The sequence below is a fragment of the Amblyomma americanum genome, chromosome 5 (assembly GCF_052857255.1).
Source record: "Amblyomma americanum isolate KBUSLIRL-KWMA chromosome 5, ASM5285725v1, whole genome shotgun sequence".
Classification (NCBI taxonomy): Eukaryota; Metazoa; Arthropoda; class Arachnida; order Ixodida; family Ixodidae; genus Amblyomma; species Amblyomma americanum.
The window spans coordinates 136,985,012-137,011,538 of NC_135501.1; the positions used below are offsets into that span (position 1 = coordinate 136,985,012).

Below are 26,527 nucleotides of genomic sequence, written 5' to 3' on the forward strand. Positions count from 1 at the left end.
ATTTAGACATGTGCAGCAGTTAGTAGGCATTCTCCAGTCTCTGTGAAAAACAAGTCACTAGTAAAAATACTGACACGAAAGACAACTCCACCCAAACATCCTTTTCAGTACAAATTTATTTTCTGGCTCTTTGTGGGTATGTAAGGGGGGACAGGGGTCTTGGAACTTTTTTCTTTATTTTTGGACTAAATGCAATGAAAATGCAGCCATAAGTTTTTTTTTATGCCGATTTCAAATATGTAGCCGCTTTTTTGATATGTCAATTAGTTTTCAAGATGTTAGACATTTTCACTACTTTGTTTGCAATAACAATAGGAAAAAAATACAGATCAGAAAGCTATTATTAGATAGTATACTGTACAAGGAACACAATGTAGGAGTACTTTTTTTGATTAAGCAAATATTTGTTATCTTACAACCTGTTGAAGTTCAATGTTGGAAAGACTGGTTGACGAGAAGTTTTGCCCAACCACAAGTCGAGAAATCTGTTCCCAACATTGAATACTTTGATCATTTAGCAGCATGCTGCAATAAAAATTATTCTGTTAATCTGCTCTAGATGCAAAGATATCCTCCTTGTAATACAAACTAGCAAACAATCAAAAATCTGTTTTGACAAAACAAAAAAAAGATGAGCTCGTTTGCACCTTGTGAAGCGGAATTATAGCGAAAATACTGACCCAGAGAATCAACAATTTCGCAGATGTGGGCTGTAGACGTCCACACCGAGTACAGGTTGCCGCCGCTTTGAAGTGAATGGCAGAGTAGCATTGCCTCTGGGAACCGCAAAAAATTTTGTGTCGACGAAAACAGTTTAATTGTGAAATCGGTCCGCAATGGTGATACCTAAATTAAGGCGAAAGCCTTTCTTGGCTCATGAGTAAGTTGGCATGGACGGAAGTTGTAGACAGAGGCTGTCCGCAGTGGCATGAACGGAAGCTGTAGACAAAGGCTGTCCGCAAATGTGTCAGCACTTGTATGGTGATTTAAAATAGTCAAACCTGACTATATCAAACCCATTTACATCGAATTACCCCATATATTGAACAATTTATGAACATTGTATTGTTAAAAAGAAAATATATAGCAAAAATACGAATATATCGAACAATAGCAGCCTCGCTTGATATATCAAACTTCAAGCCGCGCAAAACTACCCTAGAAGTTGGCTTTTCCGCGCAGCTGGGAGAGCTGTGCCAACCCCCCCCCCCTCGGTAAAGTGGCTTAGCCGAACAGCGCTCGCATGGCACTGCTCTCCCTCCCTCAGACACTTTCTTTTTATTGTCCCGCAAAAATTTTTGTCCCTCAGGCAGCCACCCGGCCACCCCTAGCAAAAGTGGTTCAACAACACACTCTCACTCACAGCCACGTGCGCCTGCATGTGGTTATCTCTCACTCACTCAATTGCATAATTCGGTGTGCTTTGTTGCATTGTGGGAGCGCTGAGCTCGTCCGTTCCGTAAAAGATGGCGGCTGTGAAGCGACAGAACCTGCCATTATCTTCAAAACTTACCTAAAAATTTCAATGAACCCCTCGATAGCAGTGAAACACTTGAGGAACTGGACGATTTGTTCAGCCAGCTTTCAGAGTTTCTGCGTTCCATTTGTGATGCGACTGCAGCAACAGACTTCGCCTCCGTCAACGACGATGTTCCGACAACCGGAGAGCTCGCTGACGGAGACATCATTGCCGATCTGACTAGATATGTCGCCGGCAACAGTAACTGTGAGGATCCAATGAGTTCCGACCTGCCACCGTATTCCCATGCACTTAAAACGCGCTGAGCTTTGTTCGCATCTACTGTGCATCCATAGAAGGCTGTAGGCCCAGCTGTCCTCAGTCGTTTGACAACGTTGAAAAGTGTATGCTCAATAATGCTTTCAAAGTCAAAAAGCAGAAGATCAGCAACTATTTCTCGCACTAATAGTCCTGCCGTACACGTCTTTAGCAAATAAAGAATGCTTTTTAATGAGGTACGGTTTGTACGTTGTCAAATTCGTTAAATCTGTATTTCGAATTCCACGATATATCGAACTAATTCTCGTTTCTTTACGAGTTAAGAAAACAGGGTTCTAAGTGGGAATCGAACCAGAGCCGCTGGCGTGTGAGACAGGGATGCTGCCACTCTGCCACGACACTTCACGACTTTGGAAGCTGAATAAAGGTGTGCTAGTGAATGCACAGTTTTTAAAAGCTTATCTTCGAGATAAGTATCAAGGCCTACATGAGTAATTGTGAGCATGTTACCGTATTTACTCGAATGTAACACAACTGCAAATGTAACGCGAGGGGTGAATTTCCATGCTGCCCAGCAGGGAAAAATAAAGCAAATGTAACACGAGGCTTAAGGACGCAATACAAAGTATCTTTAACAGACAACGTGACCGAACGTTTATTAATCTTCCTCGCTTTCGGAGGCCCAGAAACGAAGTCCTCCTTTTCGCTATCGAAGTTTCTCGGTAACTTCTGCCGCATCATGGTTGTTCGCTGCAGAGAGAATCCATTCCTCTTCATGAACGTTTGGGCCCACCCACGAGATGCTCTGGACTTCCCGTGTCCCAAACAATGTCTCTAACTTTCCAATGAATCAGCTCGCTACCGACCCCCATGAGACGGTTGCGCTGCTCGATAATAAAGTCCGCCACTTTTTTCTCCAGCTCAACGTGATGGCCGTGGCGAGGCCCCACGAAATCCTTTGCGGCCGGGCTCACATTTAAAAAGCCGCTCCCGCTGCAGCCGCCATCCACGGATGGTTGACTCGTTGAGGTCAAATCTTCGAGCTGCCGCAGAATTCTTGACCTCTTTAGCTAACAGGATCGCTTTTCTCTTCAAACGAGCGTCGTATTGAGCACGACGCGTTGCCATCATGTGCACTGAATCAATACACCGCGAGCCACGACACGTTTAGCGAGGTCGCAACGAACACAGAAAAATGACAGAACAACACTAAAGGCGCGCTGGGAAAACGCGCAACGCCGGGCGTTTCCCTCGTGCCGCTTCCCGCCCAAGCCGGTTTTTCTCCCGCGGACAGCCTGCTCTCCCGTCCCGCGGAGCGATGGGTTCGGTGCCTATTTTTCCCGTGCCGGTGACCAGAACAGCCAATGGGCGCCGACCGTGAACCGTGACGTCGGTCCCAGTTCAGTGACCCCGTCGGCGGAGGCTGCGCGCGTCCGGCCCCGGCCGGCCGGCCGGCCGGGCACTCGGCGGCTGCTTTGCCAGGGCGACGGGAGGGGAGCTAGCAGGGTGCGCTTTCCAGTCTTCTCTAGTGTCACGTGACTATCCCCTTCTCTTTCTGCTCGTTCGGGTCCTCCCTCAGCGCCTCCTCTCTCCACATTCCAAGACAACCGCAGCGAGAAAACGCGCGCAGTGTGAGCGTCATTCTGAGGAGCTGCGAGGCAGCGTCGACGTTGACGCTGTGCCGGCGCGGGAAGCTTCCCGCTAGTGTGAGCGCGCCTTTAGACTTTCGATGAATGAGAATTTGGCTTCCGTAGTACCCATGTTTCCAGCATAAGATCGCAAAACTGCGAAAACTGAAACCAAGCTGATTGCTTTGAAATGGCTGCACCGCGGCACTGCTTTAAGCCAATTGAAGTGCGGTATTCGATTACAATGCAAGGGTAGACTTTAAGGGGAAAAAATCCCGGAAAAAACTCGCGTTGCATTCGAGTAAATACGGTAGTTCCGAGATGTCGCAGTCAAGTGAGTAGCAAATTTCCTCTGTTTCCAGTAAATTTCCTCCATGCTTGGCGTGCAGTCGTAGGACCATCATACGGCACGCACTGAAGCCCCCCTCGCAATGTACAATGCTGGCCCAACAGATGGCAGACAGCACACAGCTTTCGCATTTCCGCACCTAAGAAGACTCAAGTGCACCTCATAATTTTTTCACTTCTTGGTCTTTTTTGGCCTGTAAAAGCTCCGTTTTCAGTGAGAGTGGTCTCTCCGTCATTCAGATGCCGTAGCCTATTGATACAGGCCAACTTCAGTTTGGTCTCAGCAACTTTTCTATTCCCATCACTTCTTTCTTTGCACTTCCAAACCCCATGTTTTCCCAGCCTCAAAATAAAGGTTCAGTTTGTAACTATGTCCTTGCTTCATGCTGCATTTCTGTTCATTTAACAAACACAAGCTACACCCAATCAAAATATGCCCACAAGTCCATCTTCCAATTGTTGCTACAGTAGTCCAGCCCAGTGCAAGGTGTCTGCATTCCAGATGCAAGAGGGGCACTCTTCACAACCTCTTTTGGGGGGACATAATCTCATCATGCGTGCACATGCTACAGGAATGTACCATAGAATCTCAGCAATACCACCACCGCTCATTTGGTGCAATATTATTCCATGAAACTCCCTGGTTGGAGTCCACTGCGTACAATGAGCCAAATTTCTGGGTATTCCTAACTCTCCCATGCCCCCATAAATGATCCAGACGCGGGAGCCTCGAACGCAACCACGAACAGCACCGCCCTGACATTGCCAATGCCGCAATCACCAGTAGTGCAGTATGCATGGCGAGCACCGAGCACTGGTCAGCAGCCATAAATAAATCCCGTAAGCCATAAACAGGTTTACGTGAATGTATTTCTACACGTCAGCATGTGATTTTTTTTTTTTTTTTGATGACAGGAACTGTAAGTGACACACCTTTGCAATCCCATGAGATTCATATCAGTGAGATTCTATTGTACCATAGTCCCCCACCTTCCCTACATGTGCCCCAAACTTGCCTTCTCGCCTTGTAGAGATGGCACGGCGTCGCGTAGACTGGTGAAGCTGAACTTGATGTGGTCCCTTCGCCGCCGTTCCAGTGCGTTGTGGTGTGCCCTCTTGTCAGCCTGCAGAGAAAGACACATGCACCAGGGTGGTACACACCTCAGATCAGTTCTGAACGCAACCATCACCACATGCATCTACGTGCAAAGGCAGGCTAATAGGCAGTGTGCGCCAGGAGACATGCAAATGCACAAAACTCAAGGAGGCAGGGAGAGGCAAAGGCATCAAAGGTGAAAAAAAAAAAGAAAAGAATCGGCGACTGTTGCCTCACTGGCAGAGACAGCTGCCTGAGCTTCTAGTCCTTAAAAAAACGCAACAGTTTGCACATGGACTTCGCTATGTATGCAGGTTTGTCGGATGCGAATAGTCAAAAGTAGGAGACCAGTCACCCTAACACGAGTAGCCCTCACACATCTCATAGACCATTAGGTGCTTTTAAATGCACTGCATTTTTTTAAAGATGATAACCAGGATAGTGCACTTTGAGCTCCGAAGGTTTTATCTAATCTCCATGAACTGGACTCCACTATACAAAGAATCAGGACTTAATCAGATAGCTTATTGTGAACATCTTCTTGCTTACGATTCCTCATTACGAACAACCTGCTTTATGGACCTTCTCACTCGCGAACCAAAATGTCCATATTAGTGAAGAACGACGAATTAAACGAGGAATTTAGACTAATTCAAAGCAGAAAATTACATAGAACTAGACAAGGCAATGTTCCGCAGTGGAACCTGGGTACTGTCATTAGATTCAGCCATGTGGCCAAGTCTTAGCTCCCATTACTTTCAGAGCTGTTTTTCCTACCCCAGTTATTTGTTATGGCTTACTGAAAGTTTATGCTCCTCAGCATGACTGGTTTGCTGGGTTTTATGGCACATAAGCAGCTGAGGGTACCATGCACCGAACACAGGGTCGGAATCATCCCCCCGTTGCGCCGGCATACTACTAGCGTGTAACTTTTATTACCTCATCATTATGAATCAATCATCAAGAATTGATGGCTTTGAAGCACAATTTCAGTGCTACTGAGGATGCCATCTGATGGGCTGGTCAGACACTATACTTTCGTTTTATAAACGGTATGTATATTTCCACAAGGTGGCAGTTTTCGAAATGCCCGTGAAGTTGAGGTTGCAGAGTAGTGTCCTCACAGCATGGCATCAGCCAAGGGGGTGGGACGCACTCGAAAAAAATCTCGCAGCGCACAATTTTGCATCTGCAGTACACATTTTTAATGCACGAAGCACAAGAGGCTTCGGCAATGAAACTGCACTACCTGATTTTGATTCCGACGATGAAACTGCGCAAACTCAGTATGCAATGTCAGCAGATGTCTGCCCACAAGTCTTGTTTTCAGTTTCTTGCCTGTTTTCTGTTGGTTCCTTCCTGGAGCCAGTTCACGCATCGCACTATGTAATGAATGATTTTTCTGGTTTCTGTAGCGTCTCAACATCTTATGGCAACGTTTACGTTCACAACCTGAACATAAATCATATTTCGTCAAATCTAATTTGTAACTGCCAGACTGCTTCTGGTTTATTACAAAACACTGTTCAGCACAAGTTCCGATGAAAACAAAGTTGTTTAAAAGCCAGTGCTCAGCCAAATACAGTTTCTGCCCATAAATACTGCCTCCGATAAGCAGATTTCAGGTCTAACTTTTGCATGGTTTTCATGAAAGGGTCTAGACACTGCAAGATGCCAGACCTGTGCCTTTCCACTCCTACTACCCTATAAAGCCACTGTACGCACTAAAAGAGCTGCTATTGAAGAAACACGCCGCGCCAAGAATATGCTTCCCATGAAGATTTCGAATCAAGGTAAAACCACGTGTAACAGCTACGATTTTGAAAACAACAGCGCCTGCCAAACACCCAAGGATGTGAAACAAGTTGCCAGCAGCCAGAAGCAAGGATCAATACACCACACCACAACCAACAACATAGTCATGCAACTACAACTAAATGCAAATGCATTATCATTGCACACAAAAGAAAGCGACATCTTTACCCACGTTTTATGAGCAAGAAAAAAGGAGGGGGGCAACGCTGTCATAGTAGCAGGTACGACTAAAGTCATTGGGAGAGAAAGGCTAGGGCAAGATAGCTAGCTTTATGCACAATGACAAGAGAGCATGCTAGACTGTGATGTGGTGATAATGATGATGAAAAGTGATGAATTGGGCGTACAACTTCAAGAGACTGCCCATGCACAATCTGCAAAGATGCTGGCCTGCAGCAACAAACCAGATAGTGTACCACTCCAGAAAACACATTTTACATGATACAGTTAAACCTCAAAAGAACAAAGCTGGAAAGATGTCAATATTGTATCGTCATTGATTACATGTAAAGATAACGCATTGCATGATATTTTAAAGGAACTCACACACTTCCCTTATCTTTTTGTCATAAAACTTTTTGCAACTATGTTTAACAGTAACACCAGTTCACACACGGCATAGGCCTGCAACATGTACAGTCATGGACAAAAGTTTGCAGGATACGTTTTCGCGGGAAAAATATATCTGTTCTCCCGCTAGCCAATCAGCTCGTAATCAATGTTGTAGATAGTAAGATAGAGCATGTCTCCTCATGCTTGTGTGCTTTTAATTAACCGGCTTTGCCCAATTATGCAGAAATAAATTTTTCCCCCGAATCTGCATCCTAAAAACTTTTGTCCGTGACTGTACATATATGGAGCCAACTCGGCATGAAATACGATGCTGGCGAAAGCACAAAATACCACAAGCTTTGCACAGTATATTCACCACTTTGTTATAGACAGCTTTATCGCAGTGAGGCTTAACTGTACCACTGGTTCAAGTCAAGTGTGAAATACAACACCGACGTGAGACGAGCACAAATACCGTAAACAACTTCACTCACCCTCTCTTCACAGTAGGATCGCAGTGAATAAGCATAGAGGCCTTTTGAACATTAGCTACAACATACTCCTTTTCAAGAACAGGTGAACAGCTGTTCTCGAAGCAGGCTGAAGTTCCAGAAGTACAAGGCTCCAGCCAGCTACAACTGCCCTTTACAAGTGGTAGCCCTCCAGAGGTAGTCTGAAGAGGAGGCTTTATCTGTCTGAAGAGGAGGCTTTATCTGTGAACTGTGCTTAAAGGGGCACCCTGAAGTGATTTCGATGGGATTATTCTAGTGCAACAAATCAGCGGAAGTGGTCTTTGTGGGTATTCGAGTCAAATTTGAAAGCTCTGCATAGAACCTATAATTTAGAAATAATTATTTATTTATTTATTTATTTATTTATTATAGATACCACAAAGGCACTTGAGGGCTTTACATGAGGGGTGGGCTAACAACCTGGTGTTAATAGAACTCGCAACCAATAAAAGCGACGCACCTCACCGCGCGTCCCCTATGCTGATGACGTCAGTGAGCAGAAGAGCCAGCCTTCAAGATCACCCAGTCTGCCCACCGACGTCATCGGGGTAGGGGACGTGCGGTGAGGTGTGTCACCCTAATCGGTTGCGAGCTACTGCGAGCAGCGATTTTTAAAAATTGTTTCTAAATCACAGGCTTTACGCAGAGCTTTTAAATTTGACTCTAATACCCGCAAGAACAATCTCTACAGATCTGCTACATTAAAAATGCTCATCGAAATCACTTCAGGGTCCCTTTAAACTTAACCTGATGCATAAACCATACAAACAATGCCCAAAGAGATAACGCACTCCTGTTATAGCACAAAACAAGGTACGCACATACTCAATAAGTCCAGTTAGAGAGTAAGCTGGTGGCTAAAGTCACCGTGCTCTTCCTGGTATCTTTCAATTCCCACTACACCGCCATTTGTATAGCTGCACGATTCTTTAGAACAGACATGTAAGTTAAAGAGATGCTCAAGATATAAAGAAGCAGAATACAAATAGAATGCGTGAATCAAAACTGCCAACAGAGGCACAAAGTGACATCTAAAGGTGGCTAGACAGTCAAAGAAAGTTTAATCCTTAGGACAGCAGGACAAGACGAATCAAGGCAGAGAAAAAAAAGAGAGAGGGGGTCACAGCATGCCATTTACAGGCATGAACTAAGACCAGCGTCAGTTATTGAGAGGAAAAGAGGCTGAGGGGCAGCATGACGGCCGCCCACTACGACGACGGCTTGCGGCTAAAGTGGTGGCTTGCACCGTGGTGAGCACAAAAGAAAAAGGACAGACTGCCAACAGAAGAGGAATGGTTCATGTAGAAAACTCCACACAGCACAGAAGAGCAGACGGCGCATGCGAAATTTCTTCCCCGTCATTCTTTTCTCACACTAATGCTTACCCATTGGTAGCCGGCTTCATCCAAATCCGCAATGGCCATGTGGTGGACTTCCTGCTTCAATTGAATTTCTTTCATTTTCGTGGTGACAGCCTTGAAGTATTGCCGGCCGCCAAGTTTTGAAGGAGTGGGCTTGCGCCCTGGTCCACAGCGCTGTCCTGACGGGAGCAACGCAGCTGCAGGTTTGCGGCACAGCTGGCGATGACTGAACCACGGAGGCTTGCGAGAGGGAGGACGCTTTCCCCACATGGGGGGTTCCTCATCACTCGACTGGGAAGAGGCCTTGAAGTAGAAGGAGCAGCGAACGTCGCGGAGCAGTGAGGTCTATGCATTCAACTTTCCCACAGGTGGGGCTTACCACAGCTGATCGTCCAAACGTTGGTTCACTGACAAGTGGCAAAAGGCACTAACAAATTGTCTCTTATTAGGGCACTATAATTTTTGCAACTTAAGTTCAAATATATGGCTGCAACTTTTTGAAGAAATAAGCATGCAGAGCCTTAGGAATGACAAACAGGATGACATGTGCCACAGTGTGATTTAAAAAATTTATCAGAGCAGCGCTTTTCACTAAGAGTTTGGTTTTTAGGTTCCCTGGGCTGTGGCATCAGAACAGCGAATTTAAAGCAGTCATGTATTGTGCACTCACAGAACAGTAAGTAACACATATACCCCTCTGACATCACTGCCCCCTGAAACGAAAATCTGGTCTGCGTACAAAATGAGCTGCAATTAAATATGTGATGCACACTGGGGGACCCGTCATTCCCTGACGGGAAAAAGCTCGGTGCCACCACTACTTTACAACTTATTTAATTAACAGTTCTCGTGCAGTCCACAGAATGAAATGAGCTCATCATGCAGAACCTTTGCAACGACGGATGCCACCTATGGTAGCATTTTGCTCAAACATTATGAAACTGTCTACACAAACACTTAGTGTTATTTTTTGCTACTGATGGTTAAGAAGGAACTCACTGTTTTCAACTGCCCAGACTTTGAAAAGTAGAGCCATTTCCCCCCTCAAAACTACTGTGGCAGCATGCGAAACATGCAATTTTACATGCTGCTGCTCTTTCACGAACTTAAAAACAAAAACTGGCCATCAAGCCACTAGGGAAGAAGGCATTTAAAATGTCACGGCTTTTTTTCTTTTACCACATTTTCCCATATCAAAAACTGTAATTACTGTTAATCAGTTAGCATAGTTAACAGAACAATAAACAATAGCATAGCTTTCAAACATGCTTCTCATCCTAAATGCACTATACAGACATCTGAAAAGGATAGTACACAAACGAATCATGAAGAAGTCTAGAAATTTCAGTCAACAATCACCAAAAAAGGCCTGGATGAATAAGAATGACAAATAAAATTTTACGACAACACTACGCTTAATAGTACAATGTTCAGGAATAAACGGCAAGGTGAGGTGAATGTTATCAAACGTCAATGTTACAAAGAATGACACAATGGTGATTAATCAAAGCAAGCAATCACACAAAAACACTTCAAGCATTGGAATGCTCCAATAAAAGTTCACAAATAGACTGCACACACAACCTGCAGAGTCCTCTGCCAGCTGCAGCATAACCAATGCTGAGATTTTACAAAGCACAGTGTTCACAACAGGGGGGTTATAAAATCCAAATGACAAATGAAATGTGATGAAAGGGATTAAAGAAAACATGATTATGAATGAAGCAACATGCAAAAACGAAACAAATTCACACCACAATGACATGCAGAAGAACATGCACTTTGGAGTTACACCCAGGCAGGTAAATCTACTCTGCGACAGCTCGGATGAGCTGTACGGCATGCAAGCACAGCAATGCAAAACATTCCTTTTGTCAGTGGTAAGCACATGCAATGCTGTAAAGTGCACCACATTTAATGAGCCGCTGCAGACAGCTACAAAACATGAATTAACTCCGTCCAATTTTCCCCACGACAATCGTTAGGTTGGGGCAACCTAGAAAGAATGAAAAATATTAAGCCCTGCCTGCACCACTAACGTTCAACAGGCTTAATCCAATCTAAAGATGAAAAGGCCCGAAGGCAATGATGCGATTTTACCATTCGTAGGTGGGGAAAATGGGCAAAAAATTACCCAAAAAAAAGAACCTCAGTGCAGTGCACTCTACAAACATGGATGGATGGATGGATGGATACGGCTGAACCCTTTAAATCGGGCGGTGGCTCAAGCCACCTAGCCATGCCTTGTGAAATTTTACTCGTCTTGGTTTTAGCCACCAATCAGATAACCTTCGCTTGGTTACTTCTAGCCTCTTAAAATTAACTTTCCCTTCACTATCCCTAAACCCCAATGCCTTGGGTAAGTCAGCCCTGCTGCTTTCCACTGTAGGGTGAAGCCCTTTACAGAAAAGTATCAAGTGTTCAGCCGTTTCCTCCTCCTCTCCGCACGAAGTGTCTATCTCATGGTACCTGACTCTATACGTCTTAGTCCGCAAAACTCCAGTCCTGGCCTCAAACAACAAAAAGCTTCCCCTACAATTATCATAGATATTTTCTTTGACAATTTCCTGTTTAAAGGTCCGGTATGTTCCCAGTGCCGATTTCGTCAGCATCCCTGTTTTCCACAGAGCTCTCTGTTTCTTTAACTTTTTTCTTAACCGATAATTGCTGATTTGCCCCCTTACTGCTGTCCAGATATTTGCTTGTCCATTTTCTAGTTCGCTTTCTCCATTTCGTGTCAGCATTCTTTATATACAGGTATCTGAAAAATTTCCTAGCCCACTGCTTTTCCTCCATCTTTCAACAGTCAACAGCGCCATCTGCTAGAGAGATGGCGCCACTGTCGCTGCCTTCTTTGCCCTAGCAGCACTAGAAACCACTAGAAACACACCACCCGTCCACGGCAGGGCGCCGGGTCGTGTATTGATCGGTGCCCGCGCTGCCGCTCGACCTAGCACAGCTCACACACCGAATCCCAAAGGCACGTGTTCGGACCGTTCGCCACTATTTACTCGCTCGACTGGCGGAATGGGCAGGTCATGTCAACAGAGGCCGCTTGTGAAAAAAAGAAAGTGACAAAATCGAAGATCGCTCGTCTTATTCAGCAGCTGTGCTCTTTGGATATGCGAATGCATTTATGAGCAAAAGCGAGACGCAGGGGCAAATTAAGTGGGCTACGGCCCGTCGAGAATGCAGGTGACGTTTCGCACTGAACCTTCTGCACACAGACATCAAGGCGACAATTAAGAGGGCGCAAGCGGCGTTCTGAATTCGCAGGTCCTTGCGCAAAGTGCGGTTGCTTGACCCCGGATACCGTTGCTTGGTGCGAGATCGGTAGCGGAGACGCATGAAGGAAATCTTACGCGGCAACGCCAAAAGCGTCGCTGCAGACCGGTGGGCGCATCGTCTGCTACCCCGACGCCGCGACATAGCATAGCATAGCTGAACAACATCTCATCAATCTGGGTCGTGGCAGTTATTAGATGGCGATCCCGTGCCGGCACTGTTTTAAAGGCTCCATATGCGTTTGCCGTAGCTCCAGCGGCGTGAACGGCGCCGAACAAATTTCCAGCAGCCACCGCAAAGGCGGATTTCGAGCAAGTGTGACGTTTTCTCAGCCGGATAAAGCCTGTTTCACATGGTGCGACGGGAACGAAAAATTACGGCCCGGTCGCACTGCCGTTGCAACGGTAATCGCAGCCGCTGTTTCACATGCCAACGATTTCTGTCGGTGCCGTCGGCACTCTAGCGTCGGTGCGGCCTTTCAGTGGCCGAAAATTCTTCGGCTGCAATAAATGTCAAACATCGTGGCAGGCGTTGATTTTGTAATCATGAGTAATAATATTGAGCCGTGATGTATTATTAAGTTCAATAAGACGTTTTCGAGATTTTCCTGTCATGTCGCTGAACTCCTATTGGCTGACTACTGTGGCCATCGCTGCGACCGCACCGACGCTGCGACAGTGCGACCAACTTGTTGAAAGTCTGTCGCAGTGGCCCTGCGACGAGAACGACGCGCATTTCTGTCACACAGCGGCAGAAATCGCACTGCGCTGCGGCAACAATCGCATCATGTGAAACGGCCTTAACGCGGAAAAAATAATTTTGCGTGAGCGTGAATCATAACAAAGCTGGCTTCGAACGTCATTGAGATTATACTTACATGAAGCCATTTGCAAACATCTCGCGTCCATATTCACCAAAGGACCCAGCTAGGGTTTATTTACAGGCTTATTGAATAAAGGCCTTTTGATTAATATAACCCACTGCTGAATGCCCCTAAAAAGTATTGTAATGCGACGCGTAAAATGATGACAACCACGATTTAATGCAAAAAGAGCTAAATATACGTTAGGCTGTGCGTACAATAAAATATCCCCGTTAAGCACAACGCTTACGTGGTCACCATCCGGGAACGTGATTGACTTCACGTAGTGCTTGCAGAGCTGTAAGGCACCAAAAAATTGTCAACCAGCTGCAAGAAAGTTCGAACACAACCGTTTCATAATAAAACATCCATGAACTTGCAATAATTCCTTGAGCGACTGCAGCGTATTTCAGCGTTGAATGCCGTTAGTCACCTTATGGAACGCCACGTACTGGAATGGCGAAGTACCCCGATAGAAAAAAAATTACGTCGAAGAAGCCAACAACTTCTCGCGAAGCTTGCAATTAACTCGAGAATACGTACTGCCCGAAAAAGAAAAAAAAACATGACAAAGTCGAATTTTGGGGCGAATAACATCAGCCGCGCACGAAACGTCAGCCGCCTGGGGCACGTTACGGCTCGCCGCGTCGCTCGCAACGCAGAATCATGAAAGCAACGCACGCTAGGATGCGTGGCATGCTCGAGGAATTTACGCGTACAAGGCGCGGTAACAGCGAACAATGAAAAGCATTCACACGAACTGACAGTCACCACGAAAGCGATCTAAACGGGTAAAGGACTGCCCAGGCAACGCAAAACAATTTTGACTCCTCCGAAGCAGTACGAACAGCTCCGCGCAAGTTACTGAAGGCAAATCATATCGCCGACGTATACTGGGAGACAGGTTTATAAGCTGCGCAAAGCAAAGAAAAAGAAAAGCCATCCCACAGCTGACAGTGACGCAAGCTAGTATTATGGAGGTCAGCGCGACTGTCAAATGCAAACATGCACTACACGCTACAACGCGTCAGCGAGTTTTATTAAACAGCCCCAACAGCCGCGGCAGAACTGACAGAAGTGAGAAGACAAACGCACAACTGCCCGGATCCGCCAAATCGCACGCGTAAAGGAGCCAGTCGATGGCGATGATGACAGAGGCGCAGAGAAAACACGCTTGCTGGTGGCGGCGGCGTGATTTTTTCAGTCACGTGAGTGTCAGGGCAGCGAGTGTGGCTAACTGGCGCCGCGTCCGGGCACCGCGGCTGTTCGGCGCACGCGAGCGGGCAAATAGCGGTCACGTCCTACGGCACGCCACGGAGTCTGCGGGCGTTGCACCACACTTTCCCGGGTGGGCCTTCGCCAAATGCAGCCGGCACAGCCTGACGGCCGCCGATTGGCCGCGACGGCTTGTGACGGATTTCCGGTGTATTTTTGTTTTGCGCGCTCAGAAATGTTCTGAACTGCAATAAACAGTTCACAAACTAAATAGAATCAATGCAAAAAATACTAAGCGAGATATATATTTTATGCCAACAAAAATGTTTGATTGTTATGACAACTAAGTAGACAAAATTGCGCCCAGCAGTTCGGTGAAACGAGCCGTGAAAGCAAGCACCAGCAGTGGGTGTAAAGAGGTGGCATAGGCGCGCACGAGCGTTGCGCCACGCGCTTCGATGCCGCTCTGCTTTTTTTTTATTAAAGCGATGTTTATTGCCTCAGGGCATAAAAATTATGAAGTGCCGTTCTGCTTCAGCGTGGTCAATAGACGAATTTAGTGACCTCATGGCTGTGCTCCGTCGTGCTTGTTCCTAGTTGCTGTTCCTCAACCAGTCGTCGCGGAATGCTGTGCGTCATGCAAGTCTCGGTTTGCGTGCTCTATTCACCTGCGTGAGCTTCACTCTTTAGTAGTGGTCAGCGAGATGTTGGCATGCTGCTTGACGAAAAGATGTTTATCCTTCAGGCCTGCGATTGCCTTACTGTCTTGCCCATGACTGTTGTACTGGTGACACTGCAGGCGGATGTCACTAGCGCAACCCGCATTGATCTGATTACGCGTTTTTGTTTGCCGTCACCTTGTGCAAAGGGAATATCGCGGCGCCCGCACGAGCAAAGTTGTCCTGCACTCGAGATTCAAATAATTCCTTCTGTAGCTCACCAGTCAACAGGAATATGTGTGTTCTTCACTACTTGTCCCACTCCCTCGTCAGTTTTACCACAACTTATTAGGGCAGAACTTATTAATGCATACGTACAACCAAGCTTATTGACAATATTGCCGACTGCAGTGCACATAAAAGTGGACGGTAAAGTAAAAAACGACTTGTTTATTTTTACGCTGCTTTGTTTAGGTGCCAGCGCATCACACAGATTACTCTCACTAGATAGTTGCTGAATTATCATTACAACTCCTTACAGCAGTACTTCACTTGGAAGGACTACATCCTTGCATGGATTAACTGCAATTCATAACTCCTTGAGTAATTTCTAGCATTTTTCTTGTACAGTAATAACTGTGCTGCACGTGACTTCCTCCAAGATGAAAGGCCACTGATTTAGTAAAAACAAAATACTTCCACTCACGTGCTCAACAGTAAGAAAGGTATTAATGTTGGTGGGGCAGTGTGCACCCTAGATGAAGTTGTTGCAGTCATCAGGTAATCCAGGTGGGCGTGGACCATGTGGGCGCTTGGCATGTAGGCAATTTCCTCCAGTCCTTGTCCTTTAGCACTGCTTCATATTACCCACGTGGCCCTGGCATAGATGTTATTGCGCGGAGGACAGCACTACAGTTACTGCACTCCTTTGCCGCATGCGAGCGTGAGGAGCCTGAGATTTTTTTTTGTAAATATATGCAACCATATGTAAACTGGCGTGATCTTTCTATCTTTTTCTGTGTCCTAAAATAAATAATTTACCACGCATAGTAGGCTAAATCTTGGTGTAAATAAACTGCAATATGTGCAATGCTCTTAACCTGTGCAAATAACATGAAAGCTATCCAATGTGTTTACAACTTCCAGCTGTGGGAGAGTTCATGTGCACTGTCCAGAGATGCAATTACAGTGCCTCCAGCCACTCAGCTTTGATTTTTAGATTTATTAAATGCAGTGGACTGGCTGTCAGGGATCGCACAAATGTTCATAGCAACTTTCCTTACACTCATACTAAAAAGTGAAATATGCATGTACACTAGGCTGAACTTTTCGTTTGCATGCAGGACGAGGAACAAATTTTATTTGTCATATGACAAAGAGGGTAAGGGATGAGGCTTAGACATGGGCCCTCGTGAACTGCGCTAAGTGGCTTGAAGACCATGCTTCTTGGCGACCTCAGGGCCCAGCCCACTATCCAGAGTTTTATCTCCGTGTGAGGGCTGAGCAATGGAGTCTCCAACTGACTTTGGAACTGACTTTGATTTCAGATTTGGAAGCTCAAGGGTGGTGGGTCCTTTGGGCACTCGAATAGGATGTGATTGAGAATTTGCTTTAGAATCATTGCAGAGTGTGCAGCGGGAATTGTATTCCGCAGGATACATCAAGGAATAGATATAAGGATTTCGTAATGTCCCCATCTGAAGTTGCCACCAGGAAACCTGCTCTGCTTTGGTGAGGGATTTGTGTGGGGGTGGGTATTTGAAGTTTGAGCTGAGAGTCATTGCCTTTCTGTAGTCACCTTCGTCCTTGGTACAGTGTATTGTGCTGCTTCTTGAAGATGTGTACCACCAAGTAATCCAGTTGTCTAAGCTAGTGGGATTTTGTTTCCAAGTGGACTCAAACATGTCTGCAGCCATTTAAACATGAGCTTAGAGCTTAAAAAGCAGTTCAGTAATGCAGCAGTTGTTTCTGAATGTTGCAATGTTTTTACTGTTGCTAGTGAAATGCAGCACAATATTTACATACACTTCCCCCAGCAGCAGTATATAGTCTGCAAAAGATGCAGAAGCCAGCTTTCATTTGACTGTAGTCAGAGCATAGAGGAATGATTAAACAGGCCCTGCCATCCAAGCTGCATTCCAGAAAGTGTCGTGGTTTTTCACGAAGAGCACCAAGATTTTTTAGCCATCAGTCATGTTAATGGCACCTGCAGCAAGCTCGAAGAGGATTTCCATGGTATCTGCTGCCCTGCACTGCTTTGTGCATGCTCAGGCATTGCTATAGCAAGAGAGATACCAGTTGCTCTCGGCTTCCCAATTGGTCATGTAAGTGGTATTCATGGCAATGCCTACTTGTCGCCACTGAAAAACTGCTGTAATGCAGTACAATGCCCTTTTATTTTTCATCTTTCCGACACACATCTCGATCAGCGGTGAAACACTGTGTGCATATCAGTAAAGCTGACCAGAAACTTCATAGAAATGAAAGTTGAACTTCTTGTGGACTGTCTCTGTAGAATCACAAAACACCACAAAAGTAATTGTTCAACACAGTATGCTGTCAGAAAGACTGTACAAGTTACAGGAGGCAGTAAAGACATTTCAGATATGGCTTTATGCTGTAGAGCTCAGTTGGGCACAGTTAATACGAACGACCCAAAGTATACACAGCTTTTCTACTGACTAAACTTTCTCAATGTGTTCTGTTAAGATGGAGATCTCCTGTTTGGACAATGGACAGAATGAAATGCAGAGAGTCCTTTAAGACCCATGGATGTTCGTTGCTTCATTATGGAGAGCAATGTGAACAAACCTTGACTGTGGTGACCAGATACTATATTACAGAACAAGTACTGATAGAACTGTTGGGCAGAAGCATCCAATATACATTGAACCGAACGACATTCTTACTCAGTGGAATGCACATCATACTGCTTATCAGTGTACAGATATTACTTCATTACCCCATGAACTGCAGGCACACTGGCTACCCCTGTTCACACATTTCCTGGCTGCCAGCACCTCCTTATGTAAAATTCATGGGTAGCAAGTTGCGCCCAAAGGTTTCGGCAACTAACTGTCTGGCACGCATCATTTTTATAACACTCAAGAAATGAAGCTACTCAAAAATAAAAGAACACAGCCACTTGCGAACAGGATAATCTTCCCGAAAAGAGCATGCAACAAATAAAAAATGCACGCTTCTCAGCTACTTAACAATAAACAGCAGCAGCAACCACATCACTCAATCCGAACAGTATAGGAATTGGTTCAACTGAAACTTGGTCACCACAGCAGCTGCCTAGCATAGCACTGCGAGCATCCGCCTGATATGTGGCAGGTCCAAGGCTTTATCTCTAGTGCCTTCGGGCACCCACCGGTTTCCAACGTGTACAAGCTTACCGCTGTACTGGTGTTTGGTTTCCCTGGGGTAAAATTATAGGAAAAATTGGATCTTTCACCTCACCTGAAGCACAAACACAATAGCAATGGTTTGTCTTGGCCTAAGTGTCCTTGGCAGGGCTTAAAACCAGGGGCTTAAAATAACTAGTGTTGACAAAGGACCTGAGACCCAACACCCCACCCCCCACCCCCTTACTAGAATGTGGGAACTGCATGAATCTGAAGCAGGCAATTATTTCTTATTCTTGTGAGTGATGGTCGGAACATTTATTTGCTATAGTTTCAGAAATTTCATTGTGATTTTTATTAGGAATCACTGATATGTTTTCTAAAACCAGAGAAGGAGAAAAATAAAAAGTTGGCAGCACTACACAAAGGCTGGAAGAAAAATGGAAACCTATGCCCTCACACCACGAGGCAATGCAGAGGTGGTCACGTAGCTCCAAGGCTAGACAGAAACAATGCATAACAACGAGCACACTGGCAGAGTGAGAAGATCATTTGTTTCTAGTCTGTGTTAAATTGAGCAAACGACGTTTAAAAATGATTTCTCCCCTTCGTATAAAACGATATGTAAAACAGGCTGCTAGTCACTTTCCCTCCGCCTGTCATTGCACCACTAGAGAACCCCCTTTGATGGAGCCAGACTTTAGCTCTTGGAGCATTAAAGAGAAGCCATCACTAAACGCGATTTGAGCCTCGACAGGCAGGCACTTGTATCAATAATGTAGTATTTGGAAACTGCTCAAAGCTGGCACTGCAGAGTCAACCACCATGTAAGAGCACTAGCACACTTCGAAGAATTGGGATCAGCCCTAATAAGGTGATACAGAAATATGCATGGTTTCACATGGTTCCATGAACACATAAATGGCAAAAGATACACTTACCAGGAAACATAGCTGGTTACAGCAAAAGTTGCAAATCAGAATCTATGTTTGAACAAAGTTTTGACAATGCAAGTGCCTATATTTGTCAATTTTGTTCTTTTGCATTTCTTTTGTTTTTGATCTTTCCCTGGCACCTGTTTCTGTATCATTTCCACTTGACTGTACATTGGATACAATGCTACTGCTCCTTAGCCAATTGTGTGTCACTTCTTGGCTCATATCATATATGTACCCTCTGGTGACTTCCAAAATATGTGAAAGTTAGCACCCATACCGACCACTCCTGTGTTTTTGTCTATGTTTCTGTCATGCTGGCCCTACATTGGCTAAGGGTTGGAGGACTAGGGAAAACAAGAAAGCAATTTTCATTGGTTAAGCACCGTTATCACTCAACAGAGAAGAAATCATGTCATTGCAGACGATCACAAGCAAAATGCAGCAGACGGATGCACATCAATGATATGCCCCGTGCAATGCTTTGAGAATGCCTTCAATAAGATGATGCTGCCGAACAAGGAAGCCTCGCTCAATGCCGGTAAAGAACCCGAGCTGGATGAGCGGCTCAGTGATGGCACTATTCTGAATACGGCAGCAAATACAGAATCAGAAGACAATACAATGAGCACAGTTTCATGGTGAAGAGTTAGGTCAGTGCAAAGCGCAGTACTATGCATACTGTGGCCCAGGAGTCTCTTCATACCTTGTCGCATTTTTGGAAGGCTGTACAAGATGCAACATGTACTTGAAAAATCACCAAAAATTTGCCTAATATCGACTGCACTACACACTGCTAGGCACAGAAGCATAATTAATTTACAAGAATTTTTCTGAACCCACGTTATTCATCATCAATAATTATTACAGCCAACTTGCTTTATTGAAAATTTTGGTTGAGAACCAAAGTGTTGATTTCAACAAGACATGACTAAACTGTATGAGACAGGACTCTTATACCTCTTAGCTGTGCTCTGCAACTTTCAATTTGTCAAAGAAGGTATGGAGATGACACTTAGCAATTCTATCACAGCTGTGTGAAGAACCGCATTCCATATATCCTGCACGTCATCTTTTCCATGTTGACTAAGAAAATAGGGCTAATCAGCGGCCCATGCCATTAGCCAAGCTAACATAAGCAACCAAAGCTAAATGGAAAGCTGCTTTAATGATGGATGCAACTCCCAATTGCATAAAGGGCATTAAAATATGGGCGAAATCTATTGCCACAGGAATTATGAACGACCATGTTCAACATGCATAAAAAGCGTTTCTGGTCTATGTACCATAGGCTGCAGTGTCTGGAAGAAAATTAACAGTGTGATTTCGTTTATGGAGCCCCTTTAATTACTGAAACTGCATTCCAATGCATACTTATACAGCCCAGCATTAGAAAAAAGAAAGTCAAGAATCGCTTTTACTCATTTACGATGCTCGAAAACATTTTCTAATGAAGTCTCAAAATGTTTTCATCACCAAAGGGTGCCGTCTCGAGAATGTTTCAAGCAGCAAAAGCTGCAGTCTTCACTGTACGCCAGACTTTTTTTTCCCCATTTTCTCGTGCGGGGCACAACCTGATGCAATTTGACCATGTGACAGGTGGGTAACAGGGAGGCGGGCATGTGAGGAGTAGTGCAAAGGAAAACATCGCCATGGAGAGAACACACAGCTCGTGCATTCTCAATTTCAAATTTACCGCAAGGGAGGCCGAGTCGATAATTGTGCTGAAAGAGGTGCAGGTTGTATGAAACAGAGATGAATCTCAGAAATATCAAACAACATAAAAGTTGACCGAAAACTGGAGGAGACACTTGAGCTGAAGGGTATGACGCTATAGCGTTAATGGGTTAATGTCCATATATTCAGAACTGGTCATTCTTTACTTTAAATTCATACATTGCTGAGGGTCCTCATACCCCTCGTCGTGCAGTGCTGTAGCAGTAAGGTGATGTGCCACTTCCCTGGAATGGCAGGTGATGCCCCAGTGGGAACCGAGAGACCCGAACTGATCTTTTTGAGCAACCTTTCGCGACCAGTCATTAATTTAACTGCCACCTGCCATGGTGGGCACTTCACAATCCGGTGGGCAGGTTATGACGATGCCACAAACCAAACAAAACCAAAGTGTCCCACATGTCCCCTAGGATGCTCCTCTGGGGATCTTTCGTGGATTTTTCGCTCACGGATAATGATGCCGATGACGACACTGGAATTTTGCGCGACATGAGGCCCTTACCGCTAGCACATTAAAAAGCACTGGGAGGAAAATTGTCAAAGGTATCAGAAGCTAGTGTTTCAACAGGCTGCACGAAGATATATAAGACTGGCCAGTGCCTGTTGAAATGAACAAGAAAATGGAAAAAAAAATGCAGCATGTGAGAAGGATAGCTAGGAAGAAACTGAAGAGCATGGAAAACAATTTGTGGCGATCAATTGGATTGATTTGGAGAAAGTGTGATAGTATTGTTATTCCCCGCGTCAATCGATTCTATTTCTGATTCCGTCACGGTAGAATTAACTCAGACTTATAAATACCTCGGCGTAACAATGTCCAATGGTCTAACCTGGAACGCGCATGTAACAAAAGTCATATCCGTTAACAGGAGCCTTGAATTCTTAAAACGACATCTACGCCATGCGCCACAATACGTAAAATTACTTGTCTACAAATCACTTGTCCGTTCTAAATTCGAATACACCTCTGCTATTTGGAGCCCAAACCAAAATTATCGAACAAATTCCCTAGAATCAGTACGAAGTCGAGCCACAAGGTTCATATGCTCGTGCTATTCATATAATGTGTACCACCATATATAACGTTAGTATATCTTAGTATATCGTCATTAAAAGCAGAGGCAGGCTTAACATCTCTAGCTTGTAGACGTGGTAACACTAGTATGTGCTTGTTTCATAAACTTTATTACAGCTCACTTCGTTCTCCGCCCTACATCAATCCGCCGGCATGCATTTCCCCCCGCATTGGTCATCCCCTTCAAGTTGCCCGGCCTCGTACGCGCACTACTACATTTGCATCGTCATTCTTTCCACGTTCAGCCACGGACTGGAACGGCCTTCCACACGACATCGCCGCAATCACCTGTCCAACAACATTTGTGAATTGTTTAAAACACATATTTAACAGCGTATAATTTATGTACCTTACGTGTTTTCTTTGTTTATTAAATCTGTTTTATACATGTAACCCGCCCCTTATGTAACACCCCCAATCCCGGGGGCCTTTAAGGTAATAAAGTGAAGTGAAGTGAATTCCAACTACAGAAAATATGTAACATTGCCAGGTCGTGCCAAGTCCTCACATCACTGCCAGCGCATTGGTTAAGCGATGCGCCACTGCATTGGCCAGCGACTGTTTCAAGCACAGCCACCAATGGGGCTTGCGAGACCCAGGTCACTCTTTCCAAGCAATGTGACAAAGAACAGCTCCCGCAAGCCACATTTTTGCACAGACAGTTTTTCAGGATGATGTATATTTTGCTCATAGGACTTCTGTTGTCCGCATAGTTGTCTGCTCAGTTCCTCGTCTCCCCTGCGAGTGAACAGGGGATAGGAGGCAGGTAAGAAGGGGGGGCAACTGGCAGGTGGAGAGAGAGAAATCCCTCTAAACACTACTTGACACGGTTGGCAGGTGGAGGATTTATGATGCTGCTGCCGCCGAGGGAGGCTCCAAGACCCTCCAATGTTATCACACTAAGATGCAGCATTTCTTTTTACTCGTCGGCTACTGAAGAAGTGCATTTCAACAGTAGAAAAGGGAATTTGTTGGCGAAATCTCTCTCGCAAACAGATAGAATGTAATAACCTTTTATTGATGTATTTCGACATGCCAAAGCAACACCATCAGCCATGAGGCACAGCATAATGAAGGCCTCCTCTTGGGATTCCATAACAAGCACCAAAATGTCAGTACACATAATTTCTGCACTTTGCCTCCATTGAAATGGTGCCATCATGGCCAGGATAGGAACCATAACCTTCAATCTAACAAATGAATGCCATAGTCACTGCGCCACAACTGCGTATCACTGTTTTCAAAGTACAATTGAGGCCCTTTATGGTTTGATGCCATTAGAGAACAAAGCATTGCAGAGGAGCCCCATTTCTCCTGTAAGGTGATACTAAGCAATGTTTTGGGGACCTGCCCGGCACCTGACTCGGCACACACTTGCCAGGGTCATCTACATGACAAACATTTGGACAAATGACCCTCGACAACACATCATGCTGCAGTTCATCACACAAAAAGGCACTAGCACCACCACAAGTGCTGACATTCCAAGGATGAGTCGTTGGGCATGTACAGAAGAAAATGTTCACAGCGTTCAGACAGATGAAGCTGATGCTTGGTAGCTAGCTGCCACTCCTCACAGAAGTGCAAGCTGTCAAATGTGCAATACCTTTTACCCCATGGCCTTTTCTTCTTTCATTTATACCTCCTGATAGGGCTCTTAATCAATGCGCACATCGCTATAGAAATCCCAGTAACCGCCTCCCCTTTGCTATTTGCAATCCTGGCTTCAGAACACTGCATACATTCAGGCATTGCCTTGTCACTGCAAGGCCAATGACAAATGTAAATACAACTGACCAGGCATTTCTGAAAATGATGGCAGTTTTCAATTTTAGCCACAAGATATTTTGTTACGTTGCATTTGCATTACCTATCAACACAATCAAAGTTTCACTGCAGCACCTCTTCACCCCCCCCCCCCCCCTCCCCAAGCCCCTTCCACTGAGGCCCCTATGGTCAAAACGCATCACAAAGATAACGAATGGTTATAAAAGATTTATTTCAATGCAATGAAATTCCATCATATACAAAATATTATTAGACAGCACATAGTTTTTAGCAGTACTGTCAGAAAACCTGCATGGCCATGGTCCTGCATTTTAAACAATGGCGAGACAGGTCTAACCGAGTAAAGGTATAGGCCAAAGTTGACGCTCCCTTTAGAACATTAGGGGAGGAGGGGGGCCCTGCCCTGCCCTGCCCCCCCCCCCCCCCCCCTCCCCCCGTGCGGTACGTGTATATGATGAAGACCATAGAGTTTCTAAATATTAACTAGAGGGCAAGCTGGCAGCCTTGCTGGCATCCAAGGAGGTCATCCTAGGTATGCCGAGAAGACATGGCTTTGGACTAACATCTGGTAGCTTGTAGACACTTCTAAAGATCAGATTTTTTTGGTTCAGTTTCGTTTTCAATGATGTTTTTCGTGCTTTCAGTGGTGTAGTTATCCAGCTATGCAGGCAGTTCATTTCAGATCCGTAGCATGCGAAGGCTGGAACTGAACTGAACACAGTGTCTGGCTGCATGTTGGAAGAAAAATAGTGCAAAACAGACAAGGGCAAATGAAAAGGGGACACATACAAGCGCTTTCTCACAATGAAATTTTATTGGGAAGGCTGCAAAATACATATCAAAATGGAAGCAGGCAAAAACAAAACAAAAAAGGAAGAAGAAGGGCAAAAAACTGAACTGACAACTGCGGAAAAAAACAGGTCTGAAAAAAAAAACATAAAACATGTATGGCAGCATTATTGTTATGTGGCCCAAGGCGAGAACACAAGAACGACCCGGGCACAGCGCAAAGGCTGACGGCACAGGGCCCGCACAGAGCACCCAAGCCCAGAACATGTGCACCACCGAGACACTCCGTTAACCTCTCCACTCACAATATCCGTTGCGCGGCTCCCGGTCGCAAAAACACCGTCTCTGTGTACATCAGGACACGGCCGGGGATGGCGACAGGTAGGGCTTGAGGCAAGAGACGTGGACAATGTCATGCTGAGCTGCACGGGAGATGGTCTCCGGGAAGGCCCGGGCGATCGCGTAGGTGACAGCGGTTACCTGGCAGAGCACACGGTTTGGGCCAACATACCGGGACAGAAGTCTTTTACAAAGCCCGACACGGCGAGATGACGACCAAAGCAAGACGAGGGCGCCAGAGGAGAAAGTGACCATGAGATGGCGGCAGTTGTAGTAGTCCTGCTGTGAGGCCTGCGATGCTAGTAGTCGGGATCGCTCCAGTTGGCGGGCGTGGTCTGCCCGGGCAATTGCGTCGTGTGCGTATTCAGAAGGCTGTGAAGTAGATGTCGGAAGCAGCGTGTCCAGAGGTAATGGGGGCTTGAAGCAGTACAAAAGATAGAATGGTGAGTAACCGGCAGTGCCATGACGGGAAGAGTTATAAGCGAAAGTCACGTACGGAAGGAAGCCCAGTCCTGATGGTCCGGGAAAACATGCATTGCGAGCATATCCATGAGAGTGCAGCTGAGGCGCTCTATGAGGCCGTTGGTTTGGGGATGATAGGCGGTGGCCAGCTTATGTTTAGTCAAGCAGGAATGGGGAACATAGTCGACAACTTTAGACAGACAGCAATGGCCGCGGTTGGTGAGAAGTTGGTGGGGTGCACCATTATGAAGGATGAGATCGTACAGAAGAAAGTCTGCAACATCAGTAGAAGTACTGGTAGGGAGGGCCCGCATGATAGCGTAGTCAGTGGCATAATCCATAGCAACTGCAACCCATTTGTTTCCGGAGGTGGACTCAGGAAACAGGCCCAAAAGAACCAAGCCAACACGATGTAAAGGTTTGGGGAGCACATCCACAGGTTGGAACATGCCCGCTAAGAGAGTGGCAGGGCGTTTCCAGCGCCTGCACTGGTCGCAGGCACGAACATAGCGGCATACAGACTGGTAGAGGTGGGGACAAAAGAAGCGATGACGCATGCGGGCATAAGTACGCGAGACACCCTAATGTTCAGCAAAGTGGAGGTCATGAAGCTTGTGGAGGACGGGGCTTGGCGGGGTTCAGGCTTCTCTGCGGTATAGTGTGTCATAATGCAGCACAAACCGGCGCACAGCAGGGACAGATGGGGAGGAGTTGAGGTGGTCAATAATAGAGTGCAGCTCAGTATCCCGTTGTTGCTCATCGCCAACGTGAGCAATAGCAGAGTGCGAGAACAGGTCGGCAGCGCAGGCAGTGCAAGATGGTCAGAAGGGTCAACGGGATATCGGGAGAGGCAATCAGCATCTGTGTGTGGCCGACTGGACTTACAGACCACTGCGTAGTCATAGTCTTGTAGGCGCAAAGCCCAGCAACCTAGCCGGCCAGTAGGATCTTTCAGAGAGGTGAGCCAGCAAAGAGCATGGTGGT

At 45.8% G+C, this 26,527-nt stretch overlaps 2 protein-coding genes across 7 annotated transcripts in view; both read right to left on the reverse strand.

Annotated features, from left to right (window-relative positions):
- The window catches only part of LOC144132741 (uncharacterized), a 646,537-nt gene that overhangs the window by 386,902 nt on the left and 233,108 nt on the right, over positions 1 to 26,527 (reverse strand). The gene's annotated exons all lie outside the window — the stretch shown is intronic.
- Positions 1 to 26,527, reverse strand: part of LOC144132746 (protein max-like) — a 60,071-nt gene that overhangs the window by 5,097 nt on the left and 28,447 nt on the right. For 3 of the 6 annotated variants that reach the window (XM_077665381.1, XM_077665382.1, XM_077665380.1), the window contains exon 2: positions 4,731 to 4,838. In XM_077665381.1, coding sequence (XP_077521507.1) covers positions 4,731 to 4,838 — 108 coding nt within the window. Of the gene's footprint in view, positions 1 to 4,730; positions 4,839 to 9,074; positions 9,950 to 13,447; positions 13,496 to 14,292; positions 14,400 to 26,527 lie in introns of those variants that run through there. The other 3 variants (XM_077665379.1, XM_077665378.1, XM_077665377.1) reach the window with 2 other exon arrangements.